The sequence below is a fragment of the Stegostoma tigrinum genome, chromosome 33, assembly GCF_030684315.1.
Source record: "Stegostoma tigrinum isolate sSteTig4 chromosome 33, sSteTig4.hap1, whole genome shotgun sequence".
Lineage (NCBI taxonomy): Eukaryota > Metazoa > Chordata > Chondrichthyes > Orectolobiformes > Stegostomatidae > Stegostoma > Stegostoma tigrinum.
In genome coordinates, this window is record NC_081386.1 from 37,095,805 (window position 1) to 37,119,770 (window position 23,966).

The 23,966-nt window shown below is 45.8% G+C and overlaps 1 protein-coding gene across 1 annotated transcript in view; it reads left to right on the plus strand.

The window, feature by feature from the left end:
- The first annotated feature begins 12,323 nt into the window (after positions 1-12,323).
- anpepb.1 (alanyl (membrane) aminopeptidase b, tandem duplicate 1) overlaps positions 12,324-23,966 on the plus strand; it is a 48,164-nt gene continuing 36,521 nt past the window's right edge. The window contains exon 1 of the mRNA XM_059639265.1: positions 12,324-13,056. Coding sequence (XP_059495248.1) covers positions 12,362-13,056 — 695 coding nt within the window. The 5' untranslated portion in view covers positions 12,324-12,361. The remainder of the gene's footprint in view (positions 13,057-23,966) is intronic.

Sequence of the window (23,966 nt, forward strand, 5' to 3'; positions counted from 1 at the left end):
TGTGAAAATGTTTGATTCACAATAACAAACTGCATGCTGTGTTACAACAATAATTAACTACCATTTGATCATCGTACATGGTAATGAGAATTATAACATGTTCAGGGTCGATGAGCTGCAGAATCCTGTTGTCAGCTGTTTTGATGCCAAAGGAGATGCAGTTCTGTTGTCATTTATGATTGTGCAATTGCAGTTAAAATTACATAAACATTATACTGGATGTCAAACACAGAAATTGTTGGAAAAACAAAGCAGGTCTGGCAGCATCTGTGAAGAAAAATCAGAGTTAATGTTCCTCAGAGGAAGGGTCACTGGATGCAAAACATTAACAGTGATTTTTATCCACTGATGCTGCCAACATAACAAAGCTTTTCCAGCAACTTCCGTTTTTAATTTACAGCATCCATTGTTCTTTTGGGTTTTTAGTTGTATTGGTAGTGTTGTCTAACCAACTCTGAATGACCAATGTTCCATCAAACTCAGGGGATGGATGAGAACATGAGACTGGAATGTCATAGGTGTTACAGAAACATGGCTGAGGGAAGGACAGGACTGGCAGCTCAGTGTTCCAGGGTACAGACACTATAGGAAGGATAGAAAGGGAAGCCAGAGAGGAGGGGAAGTGGAGGGAAAGCATCATGGCAGTATTTAAAGAGGATATTCCTGAGGATTTGCCCATTGAGGCCACGTGGAACTGAGAAATAAGAAGGGGCTGATCACTTTGATGGATTGTACTATAGACCCCATAATAGTCAGAGGGAAATGGAGAAGCAAATACGAGGAGATCTCAGATACATGTAAGAATTATGGAGTTGTAATAGTAGGGAATTTTAATTTTCTGAATTCAGACTGAGGCAACCATAATGTTAAGGGCTTGGATCGGGAGAACTTTGTTAAATGTGTTCAAGAAAATCTTCGCAATCAATATGTAGGTGGCCCTACTAGAGAAGGGGAAGAACTCAACCTCCTCTGGGAAATATGGCAGGGCAAGTGGCTGAGGTGTTAGTGGGGGAGCACTTTCGGATCAGTGACCATAATTCTATTAGTTTTAAAGTAGCTATGGAAAAGGATAGGCCTGTTCCTCAACTTAAAGTTCGAAGGTGGCGAAAAGCTAATTTTGATGGTGTGAGATAGGAACTTTCAAAAGTTGAGTGGGAAGACTGTTTGCAGGTAAAGGGACATCTGGCAAGTGGAAGGCTTTGAAAAGTGTGATCACGAGAGTTCAGGGCCAGCATATTCCTGTTAGTGTGAAGGGCAAAGCTGGCAGGTGTAGGGAACACTGGATGACCAGAGATTTTGAGGCTCTGGCTATAGCAAGTTATATATAGGAATATATATATATATTATTAAGCTAGAGAAGGTTCAGAAGAGATTTGCCAAGATGTTGCTGGGTATGAAAGATTTGAGTTACAAAGAAAGGTTGGATAGGCTGGGACTTTTATTCCATTGGCGTGTAGGAGGTTGAGATGCAACCTTATACAAGTTTATAAAATAATGAGGGGCATGGCTATGGTTAATGATAATTGTCTTTTCACTATGATGGGGAAATTTCAAGACAAGGGGGCACATTTTTAAGGTGAGAGGAGAGAGATTTAAAAATATATCAGGGGCAATTTTTTAATACAGAGGGTAGTTTGAGTGTGGAATGAATTTCTGGAAGAAGTGGTGATTGTGGGTGCAATTACAATATTTAAAAGACACTTGGATGAGTACATGAATTGGAAAATTTGAAGGAATATGGGTCAGGAGCAGACATGTGGGACTAGTTTAGTTTGCAATTATGGTTGGCATGGACTGGATGGACCAAAGGGTCTGTTTCCGTGCTGTAAGACTCTATGACTCTATAAAATGAAGGAGGCATATGTCAGGTATAGACTGCTGGGATAAAATGAACCCCTTCAAGAGTATAGGAGGTGTAGGAAAACCAGGAGTGCAAAAAGGGGACATGAGATAGCTTTAGCAGATAAGACTGAGGAGAATCCAAAGGAATTCTACAAATATATTAAGGGAAAAACAATAACCATGGAGAAATATGGTCTCTTAAAGATCAATGAGGCCATCTATGTGTGGAACCACAGGAGATGGGTGAGATCCTAAACAAATATTTTGTGTCAGTATTTACTTTGGAGAATGACATGGAAGCTGGGAACTTGGAGAAATAAACTGTGATGTCTTGAAAAGAATTGACATTACAGAAGTGGAGCTGCTAGAGGTCTTAAAATGTATAAAGGTGGATAAATCCCTGGGACCTGGTCAGGTATATCCAGGACATCGTGGGAAGCTAAGGAAGAAATTTCAGGGCCCCCAGCAGAGATAATTGTTTTATTGACAGCCAAAGGTGAGATCATACAGTCATAAAGTCATACATCAGGGAAATAGACCCTTTAGTACACCTAGACCATGCCAAACATAATCCCAATCTAAGCTAGACCCATCTGCCTGTGTTTGGCCCATATCTTTACAAAGCTTTCCTATTTTTACTCATCTAAATGTCTTTGAAATATTGTAACTGTACCTGCATCCACCATTTCCTCTGGCAGTTCATTCATTCCATGCATTAACTACACTTTGTGCAAAAAAGTTGCCCCTCATATCCTTTTTAAATCTTTCTCCTCACATTAGACTTCTGGGTATTGCAGTTTAGAAAGAATGTAAAGGCATGAAGGGGGCTGTGGAAAAGATTCAAGAAGATTGTTTTAGGAATAAAAAACTTCAGTTATGTGGACACTACACAGTGAGATAACTGACAGCCAACTGTCTGTACTGTAACCTTTCTCTGTTTGTGTTTCCAAGTGATTTATAACTGTAAAATACTTTAATTTATTGAATTGTAGAGTCATGTTGCAATGTAGGAGGTGCAGCAGTACAAGATCCCATAAACAGTGGTGAGATAATTCTCAGATTAGTGATATTCATTGAGGAATAAATATGGTCCAGAATACTGCAAGATCTTCTCTGGCATTCACCTGAGTAAGGAGGCGGCACTTTGGATTAACATCATCTGAAAGCATTTCTCTTGCTTCTACCACAGGAACTTTCTTCTTATCTGATCAAAGCTGACAGTTACTTGGAAGAATCCAGTTATCGAGAATTCCCAACACCAAATCATGTTGCAATCCATTGCCTTTGTAAATGATACATGATCCATGAGGCAGGACATTGGTGGATGAGCAATCTCCCCCAGTGGGGTTTCACTCTTTATACTGTCTCAAGTTCTCTTCCATTCCCCTTGTAGAACCATACACCACAGAGGAAAAGTGTTGTAAACAATAACTCTCTTTTGAAGTAGAGTTCAGTTAGTCCCACTCACAAACACTTTTCCATATCACTGTTATTTTTCCCTCTTTAATTCCCTTTTGAAGGCTTTTTGTTTGGTCCCATCAGGCAGTGTGCTCAGACTGACTGCACTCCCAATTGAAATTCTTCTCCCCATCTTGCATCTGTTCCTTTACTGATCACCTTAAAGCAATGGCAAAGGTTTCTCTATTTACTTTATCCAAAACCTTAATAAATTTTAACCTCCTCTATCAAAACTTTCTTTTTAGCTTATTGTGCTCTCAGGCAACAAACTGATGACTCCAGGCTCTCCATAAACCTGTCATCCCTCATCCTTGAAATTATTGTTAGTTTTTTTTTCATCCTGCATCCTCTTCAAAGCTTTCCTAAAGTGTGAAGCTCACAAATTGGACTCACTCAGCTGAATGTATTGAGCCCACTGAGGTCGGGAGCAGAGGTAGATGGAGGTCAAAGTTGCCAGCATAACTACTTGGCCAGTTTCCACATCTGATACAGACTCCAGCTTGTTTTGTTCAGGCAGGTTCAGGGTGATGCAGCTAATACAGAATCCACCCACAAGGCCCTTCTTACTTGCAGAAAGCCTGTGAGGGGAAAATCCATGCAACGTTACACTTGGGATTTTTTTTATTCAGGATTTCCCAAAGTACAAAGATCAGGATTCTGAATGTTTTATTAACTGACCCAGCAGAGATTTATGTAAATACCAGAATCTCCCTGCTCCTGCTTATCCCATAAAATTGTGCACATTTTGTGACTTCTCCCACTTTTGTGTTGAATCTCCTTTGAGTAAAATATTACAAGGATTTTTCCTTCTCACTCTCCATCCTATAATGTGGCATCCAGGACTCTGTCGTCCCAATAATAAAGCCAAGAACATAGTACACATCACTGACTGCACTTTCCACATGTCCTGTTTATTTCAACGATCTGCGTACATATACTTCCAAGTCCCTCTTCTCTGTACTCCCTTTAGAACTGTACCCCACTGTTTTATATTCTCTTCCAATGTTCCCCCAACCAAAGTGCATCACCTCACACTTCTCTACATTGATCCTTATCTGCCACCTATCTGTACTCCCCAGCCCTTTATCACTGTCTTTTGGAGTTTCACACGGTTCTCCTCACAGTTTACAATTCATCCAAATTTAGAGTCATCTGCAAACTTTGAAACTGCCCCCTGCACACCAAGATCCAAATCATGAATATATATCATGGTCTTGACTTGAAACTTTAATGTTCCTGATCCTCTGATGCTGCTTGGCTTGCTGTGTTCATCTAGCTCCACACTGTATTATCCATGGGTCTTTACTCTGTTTCCTATTGTTCAGCCAATTTTGTTGCTATTGTACCTTTTATTCCATGAGCTATAACATTACTCATAAGTCTGTTGTGTGGTACTGTATCAAACACTTTTTGGAAATCCACATAAACAGCGTTACCCTCATCAACCGAACCTTTCAGAAAATGCAAACAAGTTTGTTCAACGTGATAAAAACCAAAAGAACTGTAAAAAGATACTGTAAATCAGGAACAAAGACAAAGTTGATGGAAAAGCTCAGCAGGTCTGGTATTTTCTGTGAAAGAAAAAAGAGTTGATGTTTTGGGTCCAGCGACCCTTCTGAGTTCTGAGGAAAGGGAATAAACGTGAACTCTGTTTTTTTTTTCCTTCACAGATGCTGCCAGACCTTCTGAGCTTTTCCAGCAGCTTTGTTTTAGTTCAGCATGATTTCCCCTTTAGAAATTTGTGCTGACTCTTCCTAATCAAACCGTCTTTTACTGTGTGATTTAGTAATTCTGTCCTGAACAACTGCCACATCACTGTCCTACATAGTCCCTGGTACCTGACTGAAATATTCCTTCCAGTGCTGCGGTAATTTCCAATCTCACTTCATTCAATATCCTTGGATGCGTCTGATCCAATCCTGGTGCCTTGTCAACTTTAAATATCAACAGTCTATCCATCACTTTCAACATTCCACATTTACTCCATGGTCTGCATATAGCAGCAAGGAAACTATACAGGCTTTTGGTAAGACCACGCCTTGTCTGCTTACCTAAGAAAAAAAAACTTGCCAAAGACGGTGTGCAAAGGTTCACCAGACTGATTCTTGGGATGGCAGGTTGTTGTCTGATGAGAGGTTGGGTGGATTGGGCCTGGATTCAGTGAAATCTAGAATAACAGCAGATCTCATTGAAATGTATAATGTTCCAGCAGGGCTAGATAGACTGGACACAGGGATGATGTGTCACCCCACTCCCATCCCTCTACCAACTGCTGGCTGTCACAATCTCAGGGTACAGTATAGGCCATTTCAGTCTGGGCTGAGGAAGGTCTGGCAGCATCTGTGAAGGAAAAAAAAGAGTTAACATTTCAGGTCCAGTGACCTTTCCTCAGAACTCAGAAGGGTCACCAGACCCAAAACGTTAACTCTCTTTTTCTCTTGGAAGGTGGTGAAGCGGAGGGGTTCCATTGCAAAAGACCCTGGAGGCAAAGTCACTAAATACATTTGTAAATCAAATAGATAGAATTCTAGAATCTAAAAGGTGTCAAGGGACATGAAGAAACGGCTGGAGAGTGATGCTGAAGTCGATGATGAGCCATTATCTTGTTGAATGACCAAACATGATCAGTGAGCCAACTGTTCTACTTTCTACTTTCAATGTTCCCTAATTTTCTACTTTCTTGTTATCAATTTTGAACCCTTCAAGTGACAAAGTGGTTTTTAAAATCTCATCAGGGCCTGTGTATCATGTACTTTCTTGATAGACAGATAAGACCTCAGTCCATGTCCCTTACCTCAATATGTAAATTCACCTTTTAGTTTCTAATCAGTTCTGCTCCTCCTTTTAACAGTACCATACCCCAAGCCCTTATCATAAACTTTGGGACACCCCTTAATGTTGGCTGACAGTCTTTTCTCACAATACTTCTTTGCTTCTCTAACGTTTTTTTTAAAAACTTCCACTCTGTACCTTCTGTATTCCTTTCAGTTCTCAATGGGATGTTCTGCAGCCATTCTTCCTTATCTAAAACTACTAAAAAAAACATTCAATTAGATTGTTACTGCTCTGAATCTTGGCTCCATTAAGAAACCTAAATGCAGAATCTGCACAGGCAGGATCAGTAGCCAGTCTTTATTGGCTTGCGGCATGTGGATGTTGTTGGCTGGATCAGCATTTATTGCCCCCACGATGTGGGAGTGTACTGCCTTCCTGAGCAGCCTCTGGGCATGTGTGCAAGTGCATCCGCAAGTGAGGTTTGGAAGGAACTTGAAGCGTTGGTGTTTCCAGGTATTTGCGTAACTTTCGTGTGAATGTAAAATGTTGTTCGTGATCCTGGCTACCCAATCCGGCAAAACTAATCACATCATTCCAGTTCCAGCAGCGGCCAGTGCTGCAGTCTGAGCTCGGAGATTTGCTGCAGGTGTATAACGTTATATGTGGGGTTTAAACTGAGTGAAACGAAGACCCCCATTGGCCTGAAGAGTAACCAATAACCAGGGATATCGTTTGGAAGTAACAGGTGGAGGATTGGGTGGGAGTTGTGTTTTTCACAGGAAAGGGGTGGGGGTGGTAGGTTCTGCAAATTACGGCCTGCAAATTGGGTGAGGTAGAAACCTTCATCACGTTTCAAATCTGTTCGGAAATGCACCGATCTGCATGAAAGTCAGGCACCAAGAGCTGGAAAGTGAGATGTGCTATATCTCGGAGAATCATCGAACAGTGTGGCCATTCGGTCCATCGAGTCTACACCGACCCTCCGAAGACCCTTACCCTATCCCTGCAGTTCCCACGGCTGACCTAGCCCAGCCTGAAGCTCTCCGTTTTTCTTCGAACAGTTGGAATCTCGTCAATCTATTCAAAATATTCCCAATTAAAGAAAAATCGGAACAGAAACGTCCGATTTTAATGTATTTAAAGGTCAAAAATTATTTATAAATAGCCACACCAAGGCCTTAGGAGACTTTGAGAAATGATAAATCAGAAATGAGCAGGTCCTTTAGTAGCGATCAGAACGATTCTTCTAACACTCGGCAGAGATTCTCACCGATTATCATTGCAGACTGCAACTATTCTGAAGTCGAACCCAGAAGATGCAGCGTTTGTTTGGAAGAACCGGTGTTGCTTCTTCACTTTTTCCCCACTGGAGTCGAACACGGAACAGGAATGGAGCTCGACTCTCCCTCGGGGGCAACATCAGGAAAGAGCCTGCGATTTGCCCCAGTCACCTCCTGGTGTCTCTTTGGAGCAAAAAAGTCCCGTGTCCAATTCCGATTTCAAAAATTAGGTTAACAGACTGACGCCAACCGAGCCCTAAACCCGACACTAAAGCCCCTGCAAACCCTAACCCCATCACTCTACCTCCTCAAACTACCCCTCCAGCCTAACCCCCACTCACCCTACCTCTTCATCCTAACCCCTTCACCCTAACTCCCCACCCCAACCCCCACACACCTCTTCACCCTAACCCCCTCACACTACCTCTTCACCCTAACACTCAGCCCTAATGACCCTGAAAAGTCCTTACATCTGGGATTAGTGCCAACATTGGGAGAACTGTATCAAAGACTGGTCAAGCAGCAGCCTGACATAGTCATACTCACAGAATCATACCTTACAAACAATGTCCCAGACACCACTGTCACCATCCCTAGATAAATCCTGTTCCATCAGTAGGACAGACCCAGCAGAGGTTGGATGGGGTGAGGGGATGGTGGTGGTGGCATGGTGGTATACAGTCAGGAGGGTGTTGCTCTCGGAGACCTCAACATTGACTCTGGACCCCATGAAGTCTCATGGCTTCAGGTTAAACATGGGCAAGGAAATCTCCTGTTGATTACCACACACTGTCCTCCCTCAGCTGATGAATCAGTACTCCTACATGTTGAACAACACAGAGGAAGAACTGAGGATGGCAAGGGCTCAAAATATGCTCAGGGTGGGGGATTTCAATGTCCATCACCAAGAGGGGCTCAGCAGTAGTACCACTGATCGAGCTGGTCGGGTCCTAAAGGACATAGCTGCTAGGCTGGGTCTGCGGCAGGTGGTGAGGGAACCAACAGGAGGGAAAATCATACTTGACCTTATCCTTACTAATCTGCCAGTTCCGGATGCATCTCTCCATGACAGTATTGGTAACAGTGACCATCACATAATCCTCATAGAGATGTAGTCCTGCCTTCACATTGAGAACAACCTCCATCCTGCTGTGTGGCACTATCACCGTGCTAAGTGGGACAGACTTCGAACAGATCTAGCAACTCAAGGCTGGGCATCCATGAGGCCCTTTGGCCATCAAGAACAGCAGCATTGTACTCCAGCACAATCTGTAACGTGATGGCTCGGCATATCCCCCACTCAACCATTGCCATCAAGCCAGGGGACCAACCCTGGTTCAGTGGAGAGTGCAAAAGGACATGCCAGGAGCAGCACCAGGCATACCTGAAGATGCGGTATCAACCTGGAAAAGCCACTAAACAGGGCTACTTGCACACCAAACAGCAAAAGCAGCAAGTGATAGACAGAGCCAAGCGATCCCACAACCAATGGATCAATCTAAGCTCTGCAGTCCTGCCACATCCAGACGGTGGTGGACAATTAAACAACTCACTGGAAGTGGCAGCTCCACAAATATCCCCATCCTCAATGATGGAAGAGCCCCGCACATCAGTGCAAAAGGTAGGCTGAAGCATTCACAGCAATTTTCAGCCAGAAATGCTGAGTGGATGATGCATCTCAGCCTCCTGCAGTGATCCCCAACATTACAGATACCAGGCTTCAGCCAATTCGATTCACTCCACATGATAGAAAGAAATGTTGGAGACAATGGATACTGCAAAGGCTATGGGCCCCAACAATATTCCAGCCATAGAACATAGAACATTACAGCACAGTACAGGCCCTTCGGTCCTTGATGTTGTGCCGACCTGTCATACCGATCTGAAGCCCATCTAACCTACACTATTCCATGTACGTCCATATGCTTATCCAATGACGACTTAAATGTACCTAAAGTTGGCAAATCTACTACCGTTGCAGGCAAAGCGTTCCATTCCCTTACTACTCTCTGAGTAAAGAAACCACCTCTGACATCTGTCCTATATCTTTCACCCCTCAATTTAAAGCTGTGCCCTCTCATGCTCGCCATCACCATCCTAGGAAAAAGGCTCTCCCTATCCACCCTATCTAACCTTCTGATTATTTTATATGTTTCAATTAAGTCTCCTCTCAACCTGCTTCTCTCTAATGAAAACAGCCTCAAGTCCCTCAGCCTTTCCTTGTAAGACCTTCCCTCCATACCAGGCAAGATCCTAGTAAATCTCCTCTGCACCCTTTCCAAAGCTTCCACATCCTTCTTATAATGCGGTGACCAGAACTGTACGCAATACTCCAAGTGCGGCCGCACCAGAGTTTTGTACAGCTTCACCATAACCTCTTGGTTCCGGAACTTGATCCCTCTATTAATAAAAGCTAAAACATCGTATGCCTTCTTAACAGCCCTGTCAACCTGGGTGGCAACTTTCAAGGATCTGTGTACATGGACAGATCATGCTCATCTACACTGCTAAGAGTCTTACCAATAGTCCTGTACTTTGCCTTCTGGTTACTCCTACCAAAGTGCATCACCTCACACTTGTCTGCATTAAACTCCATTTGCCACCTCTCAGCCCAGCTCTGCAGCTTATCTATGTCTCTCTGCAACCTACAGCATCCTTCATCACTATCCACAACTCCACCGACCTTAGTGTCGTCTGCAAATTTACTAACTCATCCTTCTACGCCCTCATCCAGGTCATTTATAAAAATGACAAACAGCAGTGGACCCAACACCGACCCTTGCGGTACACCACTAGTAACTGGTCTCCAGGATGAACATTTCCCATCAACTACCACCCTCTGTCTTCTTTCAGCAAGCCAATTTCTGATCCAAACTGCTATATCTCCCACAATCCCATTCCTCCGCATTTTGTACAATAGCCTACTGTGGGGAGCCTTATCGAACGCCTTGCTGAAATCCACATACACCACATCAACCGGTTTACTCTCATCTACCTGTTTGGTCACCTTCTCAAAGAACTCAATAAGGTTTGTGAGGCACGACCTTCCCTTCACAAAACCGTGCTGACTATCCCTAATCAATTTATTCTTTTCTGATGATTATAAATCCTATCCCTTATAACCTTTTCTATAGTATTAAGACTTGTGCTCCACAAGTTGTCACCTCTCTAGCTAAGCTGTTCCAGTAGTTACAACACTGGTATCCACCTGACAATGTGGAAAATTGTTCAGGCACATCCTGTACATAAAAGGCAGGACATATCCAACCCGGCCAATTACTGCACCATCCGTCTCCTATCAATCATCAGTAAAGTGACGGAAGGTGCCATCAAGCAGCACCTGCTCAGCAATAAACTGCTCAGTGATGCCCAGTTTGGGTTCTGCCAGGGCCACTCAGCTCCTGACCACATTCCAGCCTCAGTTCAAACATGGACAAAAGAGCTGAATTCCAGAGGGTGAGGTGAGAGTGACAGCCCTTGATATCATGGAGCCCTGGCAAAACTGGAATGAAAGGGTATTGGGGGTAAACTCTCCGGTGGTTGGAGTCACACCTGACACTTAGGAAGATGGTTGTGGTTGTTTGTGGTCAGTTATCTCAGCTCCAGGATATCTGCAGGAGTTCCTCAGGGTAGTGTCCTAGGCACAACCATCTTCAGTTGCTTCATTAGTGACCTTCCCTCCATCATAAGATCAGAAGTGGGAATGTTCACTGATGATTACACAGTGTTCAGCACCATTCACAACTCCTCAGATACTGAAGCAGGCCATGTTCAAATGCAACAAGATCTGGACAGTATCCAGGCTTGGATTGACAAGTGGCAGGTAACATTTACGCCACACGAATGCCAGGCTATGGCCATCACCAAAAAGAGACAATGTAACCACTATCTCTTGACATTCAATGGTGTTAACCATCACTGAATCCTCTACTATCAATATCCTCAGGGTTATCATTGAGCAGAAACTCAATTAGACTCACCACATAAACACAGTGACTGTAACAGTAGTCCACAGGCTGGAAATACTGCTACAACTCACCTCCTGACACCCAAAGCCCACCAACAAGGCACAAGTCAGGAGTGTGATGGAATATTCCCCACTTACCTGGATGGGTGCAGCCCCAACAACCCTTCAGAAGCTTGATACCTGATTGATTGGCACGACATCCACAAGCATCCACTCCTTCCATCCCACGCTCAGTAACAGCAGTGTGTACTATCTACAAGATGCACTGTAGAAATTTACCAAAGATCCTCAGACAGCACTTTCCAAACCCATGATAACAAAGTGTGGAGCTGGATGAACACAGCAGGCCAAGCAGCTGGGTCTAGGCCCGAAACGTCAGCTTTTGTGCTCCTGAGATGCTGCTGGGCCTGCTGTGTTCATCCAGCCTCACACTTTGTTATCACAGATTCTCCAGCATCTGCAGTTCCTACTATCTTCATGACCACTTCAGTCTAGAAGGGCAAGAGCAGCAGATACATGGGAACACCGTCACATTCAAGCTCCCCTCCAAGCCCCTCACCATCCTGACTTGGAAATATATCACTGTTCCTTTGCTGTCGCTGGGTAAATATCCTGGAATTTCCTCCCTAATGGCCCAGAGCAGGAGGACTGCAGCGGTTGAAGAAAGCAGCTGACACCACCTTCTCAAGGACAACAAATAGTGGCCCAGGCAGCGACACCCATATACCCCGCAAACCAATTCAAACATCCCCGCCCCCCTAACGCAAACTGCCGAGGTGTCAAGCCTCAGTGCAGTGTCAGTCCACTCTCTCTCTCTGCCCACATTCAGCTTCCAGAAGGAGTTCGCAATGAGTTGCTGTTCGGATTCAAGTTTCAACATCGGTCAGAAAAGGAATCCAGATGTTTTGCAGTCACAGCTCGGCACAGACCAGGGGGGAGTGCACTCTCCGTTAATCACTCAACCATTAACCCGGCTCCAATAAAAACCAACTTTCCGCTCAGCCGCCCGCTATTCCACTTCTGAACTTTCTGGGCCGGGATGGGGAAGGGATTTTTTATCAGTAAAGCGGTTCTAGGCGCCGCGATCGTGCTCGCAGTCGCTGCCGCCGCTACCATTATCGCCCTGGCCGTGGTTTATGCTCAAGAGAAGGCCAACACCTCGGGGGTAAATCAGCCTGACCGTCCCGGGGCCAGCACCGTGCCCCCAGCGACGGACAGTCCCGGCACCGTGCCCCCAGCGACGGACAGTCCCGGCACCGTGCCCCCAGCGACGGACAGTCCTGGCACCGTGCCCCCAGCGACGGACAGTCCCGGCACCGTGCCCCCAGTCAAGCCCTGGGACAGGTACCGGCTGCCCGGGGATTTGGTGCCCGATCACTATGAGGTGACCCTGTGGCCGCGGCTGGACAAGGACCCGGTGAAAAGTTACTATTTCACCGGCAACTCCACGGTTTATTTCCGCTGCGAACGGAAGACGAAGCTGATCCTGCTGCACAGCCACAAGCTGAAAGTGATGGAACCCGAGCTGGAGGTTGTAGGGGCCGGCTCCCCTCCTGCCCCGGCCCTGCACAAATACTGGCTGCAGAATGAGACTCAGTTCCTGGTGATCATGCTCCAGGAGCCCCTCTCCCCCGGGACACGCTACTCCCTCCATACCCAGTTCGAAGGCGCTTTAGCGGATGATCTGTCGGGATTTTACCGGAGCCAGTATGTCAATGAGACCGGCCATACCAGGTGAGTGTGCCCGGGCTCCGAGACCGCTCGGCCCATCGAGCAGTAAAAATCCCAGCAAAATCTAGGGGAGATCCCGGCCCAGATCCCAAACCTGATATCGTGCTATTTCACTGGGAGCAGTGAGATAACAGGAGACCACTCGGTCCTTCCACTTCTACCCACACAATCCGGGCTGCCCTGCTCTATCCACCCCCCCGTACTCCGCCCCCTCCCCCACAATCAGTTGGTCTCTGTCCCAAGTCGATCCCGGCATCAGCAAAGCCCGAGCCGTGTCCACGGCTGTTCGCACTGAAACGTGGCACCGCAGGAGGAACTCGGCAGCGAACCGCATTCGGTATAAAACTTGGAAACAGTGCCAGAGAGTTTCCCTATGAACAGGGCTGAGCCATTGCCCCTTCGTTCTTTCTCTCTCCTATCATCCTCTTCCACCAGGTGCTGCCTCAGAGGGAGAGATAGGGCACCATCGTGTCTCATAACAGGAGGAGGAGGCCATTCAGCCTAACCACAGAGTCCTTACAGTGTGGAAACAGATCCTTCGGCCCAACAAATCCAAGCCGACCCTCAGAGTATCCCACCCACACCCATCCCCCTATAACCCACACACCCCTGAAACTACGGGCAATTTAGCACGGCCAATCCACCCTAACCTGCACATCCCTGGGCACTGCAGGACAATTTCCCATGGCCAATCCACCCTAGCCTGCACATCTTTGGACTGTGGGAGGAAACTGGAGCACCTAGAGGAAACCCACGCAGACATAGGGAGAATGTGCAAACTCCACACAGTCACCTAAGGGCGGAATCAAGACTGGGTCCCTGGTGCTGTGAGGCTGCAATACTAAGCACTGAGCCACCGTGCTTAATCCACCATGCAATAACATCATGGCTCCCCTCGTCATCTAAACTCCACGTTCCTGTTCCGTAGCCCTAAACAACACCCAGACCTCACCATTGTCAATGTAAAATCAGTCTCAGTCAGCTTTAACTATATTTGGTGACTCAGTGACCACTGCTCACTAAGGATTGGAACTCTAAAGACTACTGACCCTTTCAGAGAAAGTATTCACTCCCATCTCCACCCGACATGGGACGCCCCTATCTACACACAATCAGGGAATTGTTAAGGAGCAGAACATTGCCTTTCAGCCCATTCTGCTGGCGCTGGTTCTATCATCTATAGCTAATGTCCTGCCTGTTTCCTCATATCCCAGCATACCATTTCTGTCCAAATGATCATCCAATGGGCTTTGAAAGTCTCAGTTGAACCTGCCTTAAGCACATTTCCAGGAGGTTTGTTTTCTTTATTGCTTCACGGGACGAGGGCATCTCTTGCGAGGCCAGCATTCATTGCCCAGATGGCAGTTAAGAGTCAACCAAGTTGCTGTGGATCTGTAGTCACAAGGGCCAGACCAGGTAAGGATTGCTGTTTCCTTTCATACCATAGTGACTCACTGGGTGAAAAGACTTTTCCTTGAATCACCCTTGCTTCATTTGCAAATCACTTTAAATCTATGTCCTCTTCTTCCATTTTCTTTTATGAATGGGAAAAGCTTCATCCTACCTACTCTGTCCAGCTCTCCTCTCAGCCTTTTTCTCTTCAAGGAAAACAGACTCCACTTCTTCAGTCCATTCTCATTACTGAAGTTTCTGATTTCTGGAACCATTTTTGTAAACTGTTTCTACACTCTCTCCAATGCTTTAACATCCTTCCTATAATGAGGCGCCCAGAACTGTACACAATATTCCATCTGAGGTCTGACAAACATTTTATACAAGTTCAACATTACCTCTTTGTTCCTCACTCACGACATCTGGGTGTCATTGGCTGGACCAGCATTTATTGCCCCTCCCTAATTGCCTTTGAGAAAGTAGCAGTGAAGGGGTTTCTTCAACCGCTGTAGTCCATGAGCTGTATGTAGATCCACAATGCACTTCAGAAGGGAATTCAAGGATTTTGATCCCTGCTCCTGTACTCAGTGCCCATACTAATAAAGCTGAGGACTCTATATGCTTTCTTAACTGCTGTCTCCATCCATCCTGCCATTATCAATGACCTGTGCTCATATCCATCCAGTCTTCTCAGCTCACGCATGCCTCTTAGAATTTAATAAAGTGTGGAGCTGGATGAACACACTTTGTTATCTTGGATTCTCCAGCATCTGCAGTTCCCATTATCTCTTAGAATTTAACCCCTTTTTTAAATGTCTTTCAATGTTCTTCTGACCAAAGTTCATCACCTCCCAATTCTCAGCATTGAACCTCATTTGTCATCTATCTGCTTACTCTACTAGCTTGTCAATGTCCTTTCGGTGTTCACACTTCCTTCCTCACAGTTTACAATTCTTTCAAGTTTAGTGTCATGTGCAAACTTTGAAATTGTCCCATGCACACCATGGTCCAGATCATTAATATAGGTCAGGAAAAGTAAGGATCCCAGTACTGGTGAATTCCATGTCAAACCTTCTTCTAGCCTGAAAAGTATCCATTGACCATTACTGTTTTCTGTCACTCCATGAGTATCCATGTTGCTGTTGTTACTTTTACACCATAACCTATAACTTTCCTCATAAGTCTGCTGTGTGGCAATATATTAAATACCTTCTAAAAATCCATGTAGTGCAAAGATAGTGTTACCCCCATGATGCCTTTCTGTCACCTCTTCAAAAACCAGCAAGATAGCTAACCTCAACTGCCTCTTTAGAAATCTGTGCTGACTGTATTCAAGCAACCCAACTCTGTCCATTTAACTACTAGTACTATCCTGATTAACTGCTTCTAGAAGTTTCCTTGCCACCAAAGTTAAATTGACTTATCTTCAATTGCTGGTATTATCCTTACAACATTTTAATAGAATTATAGAATTCCTACAGTATAGAAGCAGGTCATTTGGCCTATCAAGTCAATAGCAGCCCAGCCAGACTCAACCCCCTACCCTCATCCTGTAACCCTGGCTAATCCATCTAGTCTGTATAGCCCTGGAGATTATGGACAACTTGGCACGGCCAATCCACCTAACCTGGACATCTTTGGACTGTGGAAGGAAACCGGAGCAACCGGAGGAAACCCACACAGACACAGGGAGAATGTGCAAACTCTGCATAGACAGTTGCCCGAGGATGGAATCAAACCCAGGTCCCTGAGCCACCATGCCTTCCTCAACTTTTCTCGAAGAAGGCCTGAATGTTTGCAATTCTCCAGTCTTCTGGCACCTCCGTGAGTCCAGGGAAGACTGAAAGATTATTTGAAGGTATTTATTTTAAACTGTGTCCCCTAGTTCTCAATATTCAGCCCATCTAGGTCTTACACAATTTTATACTTACAGCCACAGAGTCATACAGCACAGAAACAGATCCTTTGGTCCAACTCATCTGTGCTGACCAGACATCCTAAACTGATCTATTCCCATCTGTCAGCACTCGGCCCATGTCCCTCTAAACCCGTCTTATACATGTAATCATCAAGATGCCTCTTAAATATAGTAAATGTATCACTACTTTCCATAGATCCCCATAGATCATAGATCCCCTACTGTGTGGAAACAGGCCCTTCAGCCCAACAAGTCCACACCGACTCTTGGAGCATCCCACCTAGACCCATCCCCTTATAACCCTCCTAATTTACACATCCCTGAACACTACGTGCAATTTAGCATGGCCAATCCACCGAGCCTGCACATCTTTGGACTGTGGGAGGAAACTGGAGCACCCGGAGGAAACCCATGCAGACGCTGGGAGAATGTACAAACTCCACACAGACAGTTGGCCCTGGCTGGAATCAAACCCAGGTCCCTGGTGCTGTGAGGCTGCAGTGCTAACCACTGAGCCACCGTGCTGCCCTCTTCTGGCAGTTTGTTCCATGCATGCACCATACTTTGTGTGACGGAGTTGTCCCTCAGATCCCTTGTAAATCTTCCCCCTCTCACCTTAAATCTATGCTTCCAGTGTTGGACTCTCCAACCCTGGGAAAAAGACCTTGGCTATTCAGTTTAAACATGCCCCTCATGATTTTATAAACCTCTATAAGGTAACCCCTCAGCTTCCGATGCTTCATAGGAAAAATGCCCAGTCTATTCAGCCTCTCCCGATAACTCAAAGCCTCCAATCCCAGCAACATCCTTTCAATTCATTTCTGAACTCTTTCAAATTTAACAACATCTTTCCTGTAGCAAGGAGACCAGAATTGAATGCTGTATTCTAAAAGTGGCCTCATCAATGCCCTGTACAGCTGCAACATGATGTCCCAACTCCCATACTCAGTGCACTGACCAATAAAGACAAGCGTGCCAAACGCCTTCTTCACCACCCTGTCTACATGAATCCTTGGTTCTCTTTATTCTGCAACAATCCCTAGGGCCCTACCATTAGCTGTTAAAGTCCTGCCCTGGTTTTATCTTACCAAAATGCAACATCTCACATTTATGTAAATCAAACTCCATCTGTCACACCTCTGTCCATTGGCCCATCTGTTGAAGGTCCCATTGTACTCTGAGATAACCTTGTTCCCTGCCCACTACATGACCAATATTGGTGTCATCTGCAAACTTAGTAACCATACCGTCTATATTCACATCCAATTCATTTAAATAAATTACAAAAAGCAGTTGACTCAGCACTGATTCGCTGGTCACAGGTCTCCAGTCTGAAGAACAGCCCTCTACCACCACCTTCTATCTCTTACCTTCAACCCAATTTTGTATCCAGTTGGCAAACTCCCCTAAATTAAATCATCTCCCATTCTTCTAAAGCTCAATGAGGCCCAATTTACTGAGCCTTTCCTTCATTCCAAGAAACCTGACTGAACCTGCTCTAACCTGTCTCTAATCAGAGTAAATTCCTTCTTGGATAGGGAGACCAAAACTATACACAGTGTTTCATATGTAGTCTTACCATTACTCAGTACAGTTGTTCCAATGCTTCCCAGTTATTATACTTCAGCCCTCTTGCAATAAACATGACATCACATGTATCAAGTCATTACAGCATGGAAACATGCTTTACTTGCCTGTTAGTTTTCTGAGGTTTATTTACCAGGATACCCAGATTCCTCTGTACCACAGAAGTCTGCAGGCTTTCTCCATTAACATAATATTCTGTTTTTATATTTTTCCCGTCAAAGAGAATAATCTTACAATTACCCACATAATGTTCTGACTCAGCAAGATGTACCCACTCAGTTGCTTCTCCCTTTGTGGGCTTTACACCTTGTTGCTCACTCCAGCACTAATCCTTGTGGCATTTTGTTGTTGTAGTTAGCCAATCTGAAATTGACACAGTAGCCTGATGTTAAACTGAATGATTGATTTATTGTCAAATGTACCAAAGTACAGTGAAAAGCATTGTTTATGAGTGGTGCAGGCAGATCATAGTGAGCAAGGAAGCACAGATCAAAAATACTTAGACAGAGGCATACAGGTTACATTGCACAGGGTGTGCACTAGCTGAGATCAATGTTAGCAAGATCAGCATTGTTTGAGGCCAGACAGTCTATTCATCAGTCAGATAATGGCCAGGAAGAAGCTGTTCCTGAACTTGTTAGTGCGTGTAATCAGACGTCTGTATTTTCTGCCTAACGGAAGAGGCTGTGGGAGATCATTACTGGGTTGTGATGGGTCTTTGTTGGGGACGATGTTGGCAGCCTTTCTGCAGCAGCGAGCCATGTAAATGGAATCCATGGATGGAAGGTTGGCTCCCGTGATGATTTGGGCTGTGCACACCACCTTCTGTAACTTCTTAAGGTCCTGGGCAGAACAGTTGCAATATCAGGCTGTTATGCACCCGGACAGTACACTTTCAATGGTGCACCTATAGAATTTGGTGAGAGACCTCATGGATGTTCCAAAGTTCCTGAGTTGCTGAGGAAGAAGATACGTTGTTTTGCCTTCTTGACAGTCATGTCTATATGGGAAGTCCAGGGTAGGCCAGCGGTTATTGTCACTCCGAGGAACTTGATACTCTCTACACTCTCAACCTCAGCTCCATTGATGTAGATAGGGGTGTGTTCTCCTCCTCTCTTTCTGAAATCAATGATCCGTTCTTTAATTCTGCCAGTGTTGAGAGAGGCTGTTCTCATTGCACCATGTGACCAAGCCCTCTATCTTCTTTCTGTATTTTGACTCATTGTTGTTAGAAATCTAACCCACTAAGTGGTGTCGACAGCGAACTTGTAGATAGCACTCATTCAGAATTTGGCAACACAGTTGTGGATGTACAGGGAGTACCGTAGGGGACTGAGGACACATTCTTGGGGAGCTCCAGTGTTGAGTGTTATTGTGGACGGGGTGCAGTTACGTATCCTCACTGATTGCGGTCTGTGGGTCAGAAAGCTGAGGATCCAGTTACAGAGGGCGGAGCAGGGACCAAGGTCATGGAGCTTTGAGATCAGTCTGGAGGGGATAATGGTGTTGAAAGCAGAGCTGTAGTTGATGAGTAGGAGTCTGATTTAGGTGTCCTGATGTCCAGATGTTTCAGGATAAGTGTAGGGCTAGGCATATGGTGTCTGCTGTGGACCTGTTACTCTGGTATGCAAAGTGTAGGGGATTGAGGCAGGTTGGGAAACTGGAGTTGATGTTAGCCATGACCAGCTTCTTGAAGCCCTTTATGCTTTTGGAGGCCAGAGCCACTGGGCAGTAGTCATTAAGGCACATTGCATGTGCTTTCTTTGGGATGGGGATGATGGTGGTCTTCTTGAAGTGGGTGAAAACTCTGGCTTGTAGTAGGGGAGAGGACGAAGTTGTCAGTAAATATCTCCACCAGTTGGTCTGCACAGGATATGAGTGTGTGGCCGGGGACACCATCTCAGCCCATCACTTTCCTTTGGGTTTACTCCCAGGAAGACCGATCTGATTTCTGTAGCAGTGATCGTGGGAACAGGTGTGTCTAAGACTGTTGGAGCTGGAGTTACCATGCCTGTTACTTTATTGTTAGCTAGCCAGTCCTCTATCCATGCTAATTACATGAACCTTGATGTGACACCTTATCGCATGCCTTTTGGAGATCCAAATGTGCAACGTCCATGCAATCCTTTTTTGTTACACCCTTGAAAATCTCTCACAAATTGCCTATTACAATTTCCATTCATATCACAGTGATTTTTTTCATTCTTTCACGAAATGTTGACGTCACTGATTGGGCCAACATTTATTGCTCATCTCTGATTGGTCTGAGAAGGCGTTGGTGAGGTGACTTCTTGAACTGCTGCAGTCTGTGCTGTGTGGGGATATGCACACTGCTATTAAGAAGGATGTTCAGGGTTTCAGGAGAACCTGTAGAGGGTGGTGTTCCCATGTATCTGCTGCGCTTATCCTTCTCAATGTAAGTGGTTGTGGGTTTAGAAGGTGCTGTCTAAGGATCCTCGGTGAATTTCTGCAGTGCATCTTGCATGGGTAATCAGCAGGAAGTTGCATTGTCCATATTTGATCTGATGTTGCGAGTCTTCGTGGGTTATGGCAAAATGTAGAGGACTCGGAGGGCATCTCCCTCCTGGCTGTAAACCACTGTGCTGCCACCTCTGCTGGGTTTGTCCTGCTGGTGAGGCAGGACATATCCAGGAATGATGATGGTGGTGTCTGGGACATTGTCAGTCATAGGACATAGAACATAGAACATAGAACGTTACAGCACAGTACAGGCCCTTCGGCCCTCGATGTTGTGCCGACCTGACATACTTACAGAATCATACCTGACAATGTCAGGTTTTCCCAATCTGGGCATTAGCTTCCAGATGCTAATAAGGAGGAGTTTGCAGGGTTAACAGGGCAGTGTTTGCTGGTCTAGTTTCTGGTGCCAAAGTCGATGTCAGAAGGCACATCCAGTTTTATTCTTTATTAAGTTTTCTGTAATGTTTTGGTACAACTAAGTGGCTTGCTCAGCCATTCAGAGAGTGGTTAATAGTAACCCATATTGATGAGGGTCTGGAGTCACATGTAGCCCAGAGCAAGTAAGGTCAGCTGATTTCCTTCCTCAGTTGATATTAGTCAAACTGTTGGATTTTTCTATCAATGAATTGGAACCCATGCTCTCAGTCCATTGGCCTCCAGACTCTTGGCCAGTGGCATCAATATGACATCACTGATTGTTTTATGATTTTCTAAATATGTCATGACTAACTTCTGAACACTGTCACTTTCCAAATGACATATTAGACCAATTGCACAACATTCCTACTTCTTTCCTCCTTGAAGAGAGGTATTTAGGACAGGGCAGGGATGGGTTGAATATGGATGAGAGGTTTCTGCTCCTTTACTCTTTTAAATGAAAGATAGAAAAGAAAAAATCAAGACAAAAAATCTTAGCAGCACGGTGGCTCAGTGGTTAGCACTGCTACCTCACAGGGCCAGGGACCCGGGTTTGATTCCACCCTTTGGCAACTGTGTGTGGAGTTTGCATATTCTCTCTGTGACTGCATGGGCTTCCTCCTACAGTCAAAAGATGTGCAGGCTATGTGGATTGGCCATGTTAAATTGCTCATTGTGTGTAGCTTAGGTATGTTATAGGGGGCTGGGTCAGGTGGGCTGCTCCAGGTGTCAGTGTGGACTTGTTGGGCTGAAGGGCCTATTTCCACAGTGTAGGGATTCTATGATCTATAAAGCCCCCTGACACTGTCTCCATCAGGCACTCCTGGGATAGGGAGAGGGCCTCCTATCCTCCCTCGACCTCTTCATCTCCAAGTGCCATCGAGACATCAATCGCCTCAACATCTCCACCCCTCTCACCCACTCCAAACTCTCCCCCACAGAACATACAGCCCTCCGCTCCAACCGTAACCTCACTACAAAACCCGGGGACAAGAGAGGTGCAGTTGTGGTGTGTGCAATGACTTCTACATCGCTGAGGCCATGCGCCAACTCTCTGACACCTCCTCCTACTGCCACCTTGATCATGATCCCACCCCTGACCACCAAAACATCATCTCCCCACCTACGTCCGTGACAACACCCACACCTTCCACCTGCTCCAAAACTTCCGATTCCCTGGTCCTCAACACCTCATCTTCACCATGGACGTCCAGTCCCTATGTACTTGTATTCTCCATGCAGATGACCAAAAGGCCCTCCCCTTCTTCCTCTCCCGCAGGCCCATCAGTCCCCCTCCACCAATGCCCTCATCCACTTAACCAAACTTGCCTTTACCCTTAACAACCTCTCCTTCAATTCCTCCCACTTCCTACAGACAAAGGGGGTGGCCATGGGTACCCGCATGGGCCCAAGCTATGCCTGCCTCTTTGTAGGTTACGTGGAACAATCCCTCTTCCAAAGCTACACTGGCCCCATCCCCCATCTCTTCCTCTGTTACAATGATGACTGTATTGGTGGCGCCTCGTGCTCCCATGAGGAGCTCAAACAGTTCATCCACTTTACTAACACCTTCCACCCAACTTTAAGTTTACCTGGACCATCTCCAATACCTCTCTCTCCTTCCTGGACCTCTCTGTTTCTATCTCTAGCAACAACCTGGAAACTGACATCCATTTCAAGCCCACCGACTCCCACAGCTACCTAGAATACACCTCCTCCCGCCACCTTCCTGCAAAAATTCCATCCCCTATTTCCAATTCTTTCGCCTCCGCTGCATCTGCACCTGAAATTAGGCATTCCAGTCCGGGACACAACAGATGTTCTCGTTTTTCAAGGACTGCAATTTCCCCTCCACAGTGGTCCAAAACACCCTTGACCGCATCTTTTGCATTTTCTGCAACTCATCCCTCACTTCCCCTCCCCACAATAACAACAAAGACGGAATCCCCCATGTCCTCACGTACCACCCCAGCAACCTCTGGATTATATCATTCTCCGCCACTTCCACCACCTGCGATCTGACCCCACTTTAAGGCTATTTTTCCCTCCACACCCTTATCTGCCTTCCAGAGGGATCGCTCTCTCCGTGACTTCCTTGTCCGCTCCACACTCTCCCCCAGCCCCACCACCACCGGCACTTTTCCCTGCAACCTCAGGAAGTGCTACACTTGCCCCTACACCTCCTCCCTCACCCCCATCCCAGGTCCCAAGAAAACCTTCCACATCAAACAGATGTTCACCTGCACATCTGCTAATGTGTTATACTTTATCCACTGTACCCGAAGTGGCCTCCTCTACATTGGGGAGACCAAGCGAAGGCTTGGAGACCGCTTTGTGGAGTACCTACTCTCGCTTCGTGACAAATGACTGCACCTCCCTGTTGCGAACCACTTCAACTCCCTCTCCCACTCCTTGGACGACATGTCCATCCTGGGCCTCCTCTAGTGTCACAACGATGCCACCCAAAGACTGCAGGAACAGCACCTCATATTTTGCTTGGGAACCCTGCAGCCCAATGATCTCAACGTGGACTTCGCAAGCTTCAAAATCTCCCCACCCCAGACCTCATCCCAAGACCAGCCCAGCTCATCCCCGCCTCCTTGACCTGCTGTCTTTTCTCCCACCTATCAGCTCCTCCTACCTTACTGACCAACGCCCGCCCCCACTTCCCACCTACCAGCCCCATCCCTGCCTCCTTGACCTGTCTGTCTTCTCTCCACCTATCTGCTCCCTTATTCACTCCTTTGTCCTTTATCGCCTCCTCTTCTCTCTATTTATTCCAGAGTCCCCTTCCCCTACCCCATTTTTGAAGAAGGGTCCTGACCCGAAACATCAGCATTTCTGCTCCTCTGATGCTGCTTGGCCTGTTGTGTTCCTCCTGCTCTACACCTTGTTATCTCAGATTCTGTGAATGATGCAGCAACTGATGGAAGCTAATGGGGATCAGTTATTTGGTGGATCCTCAAACAATCTCCTCCTATTCACTCAGTGAGTCACTACCATTTAAAATAACAACTAAGAGTTGGGAGAAAATGATTATTGAAAATGATAGATAAATATAAATACAATATCATCACTTTGAATTTCCCTGCAATGACTGATGTCTGAGCTGCTTTCT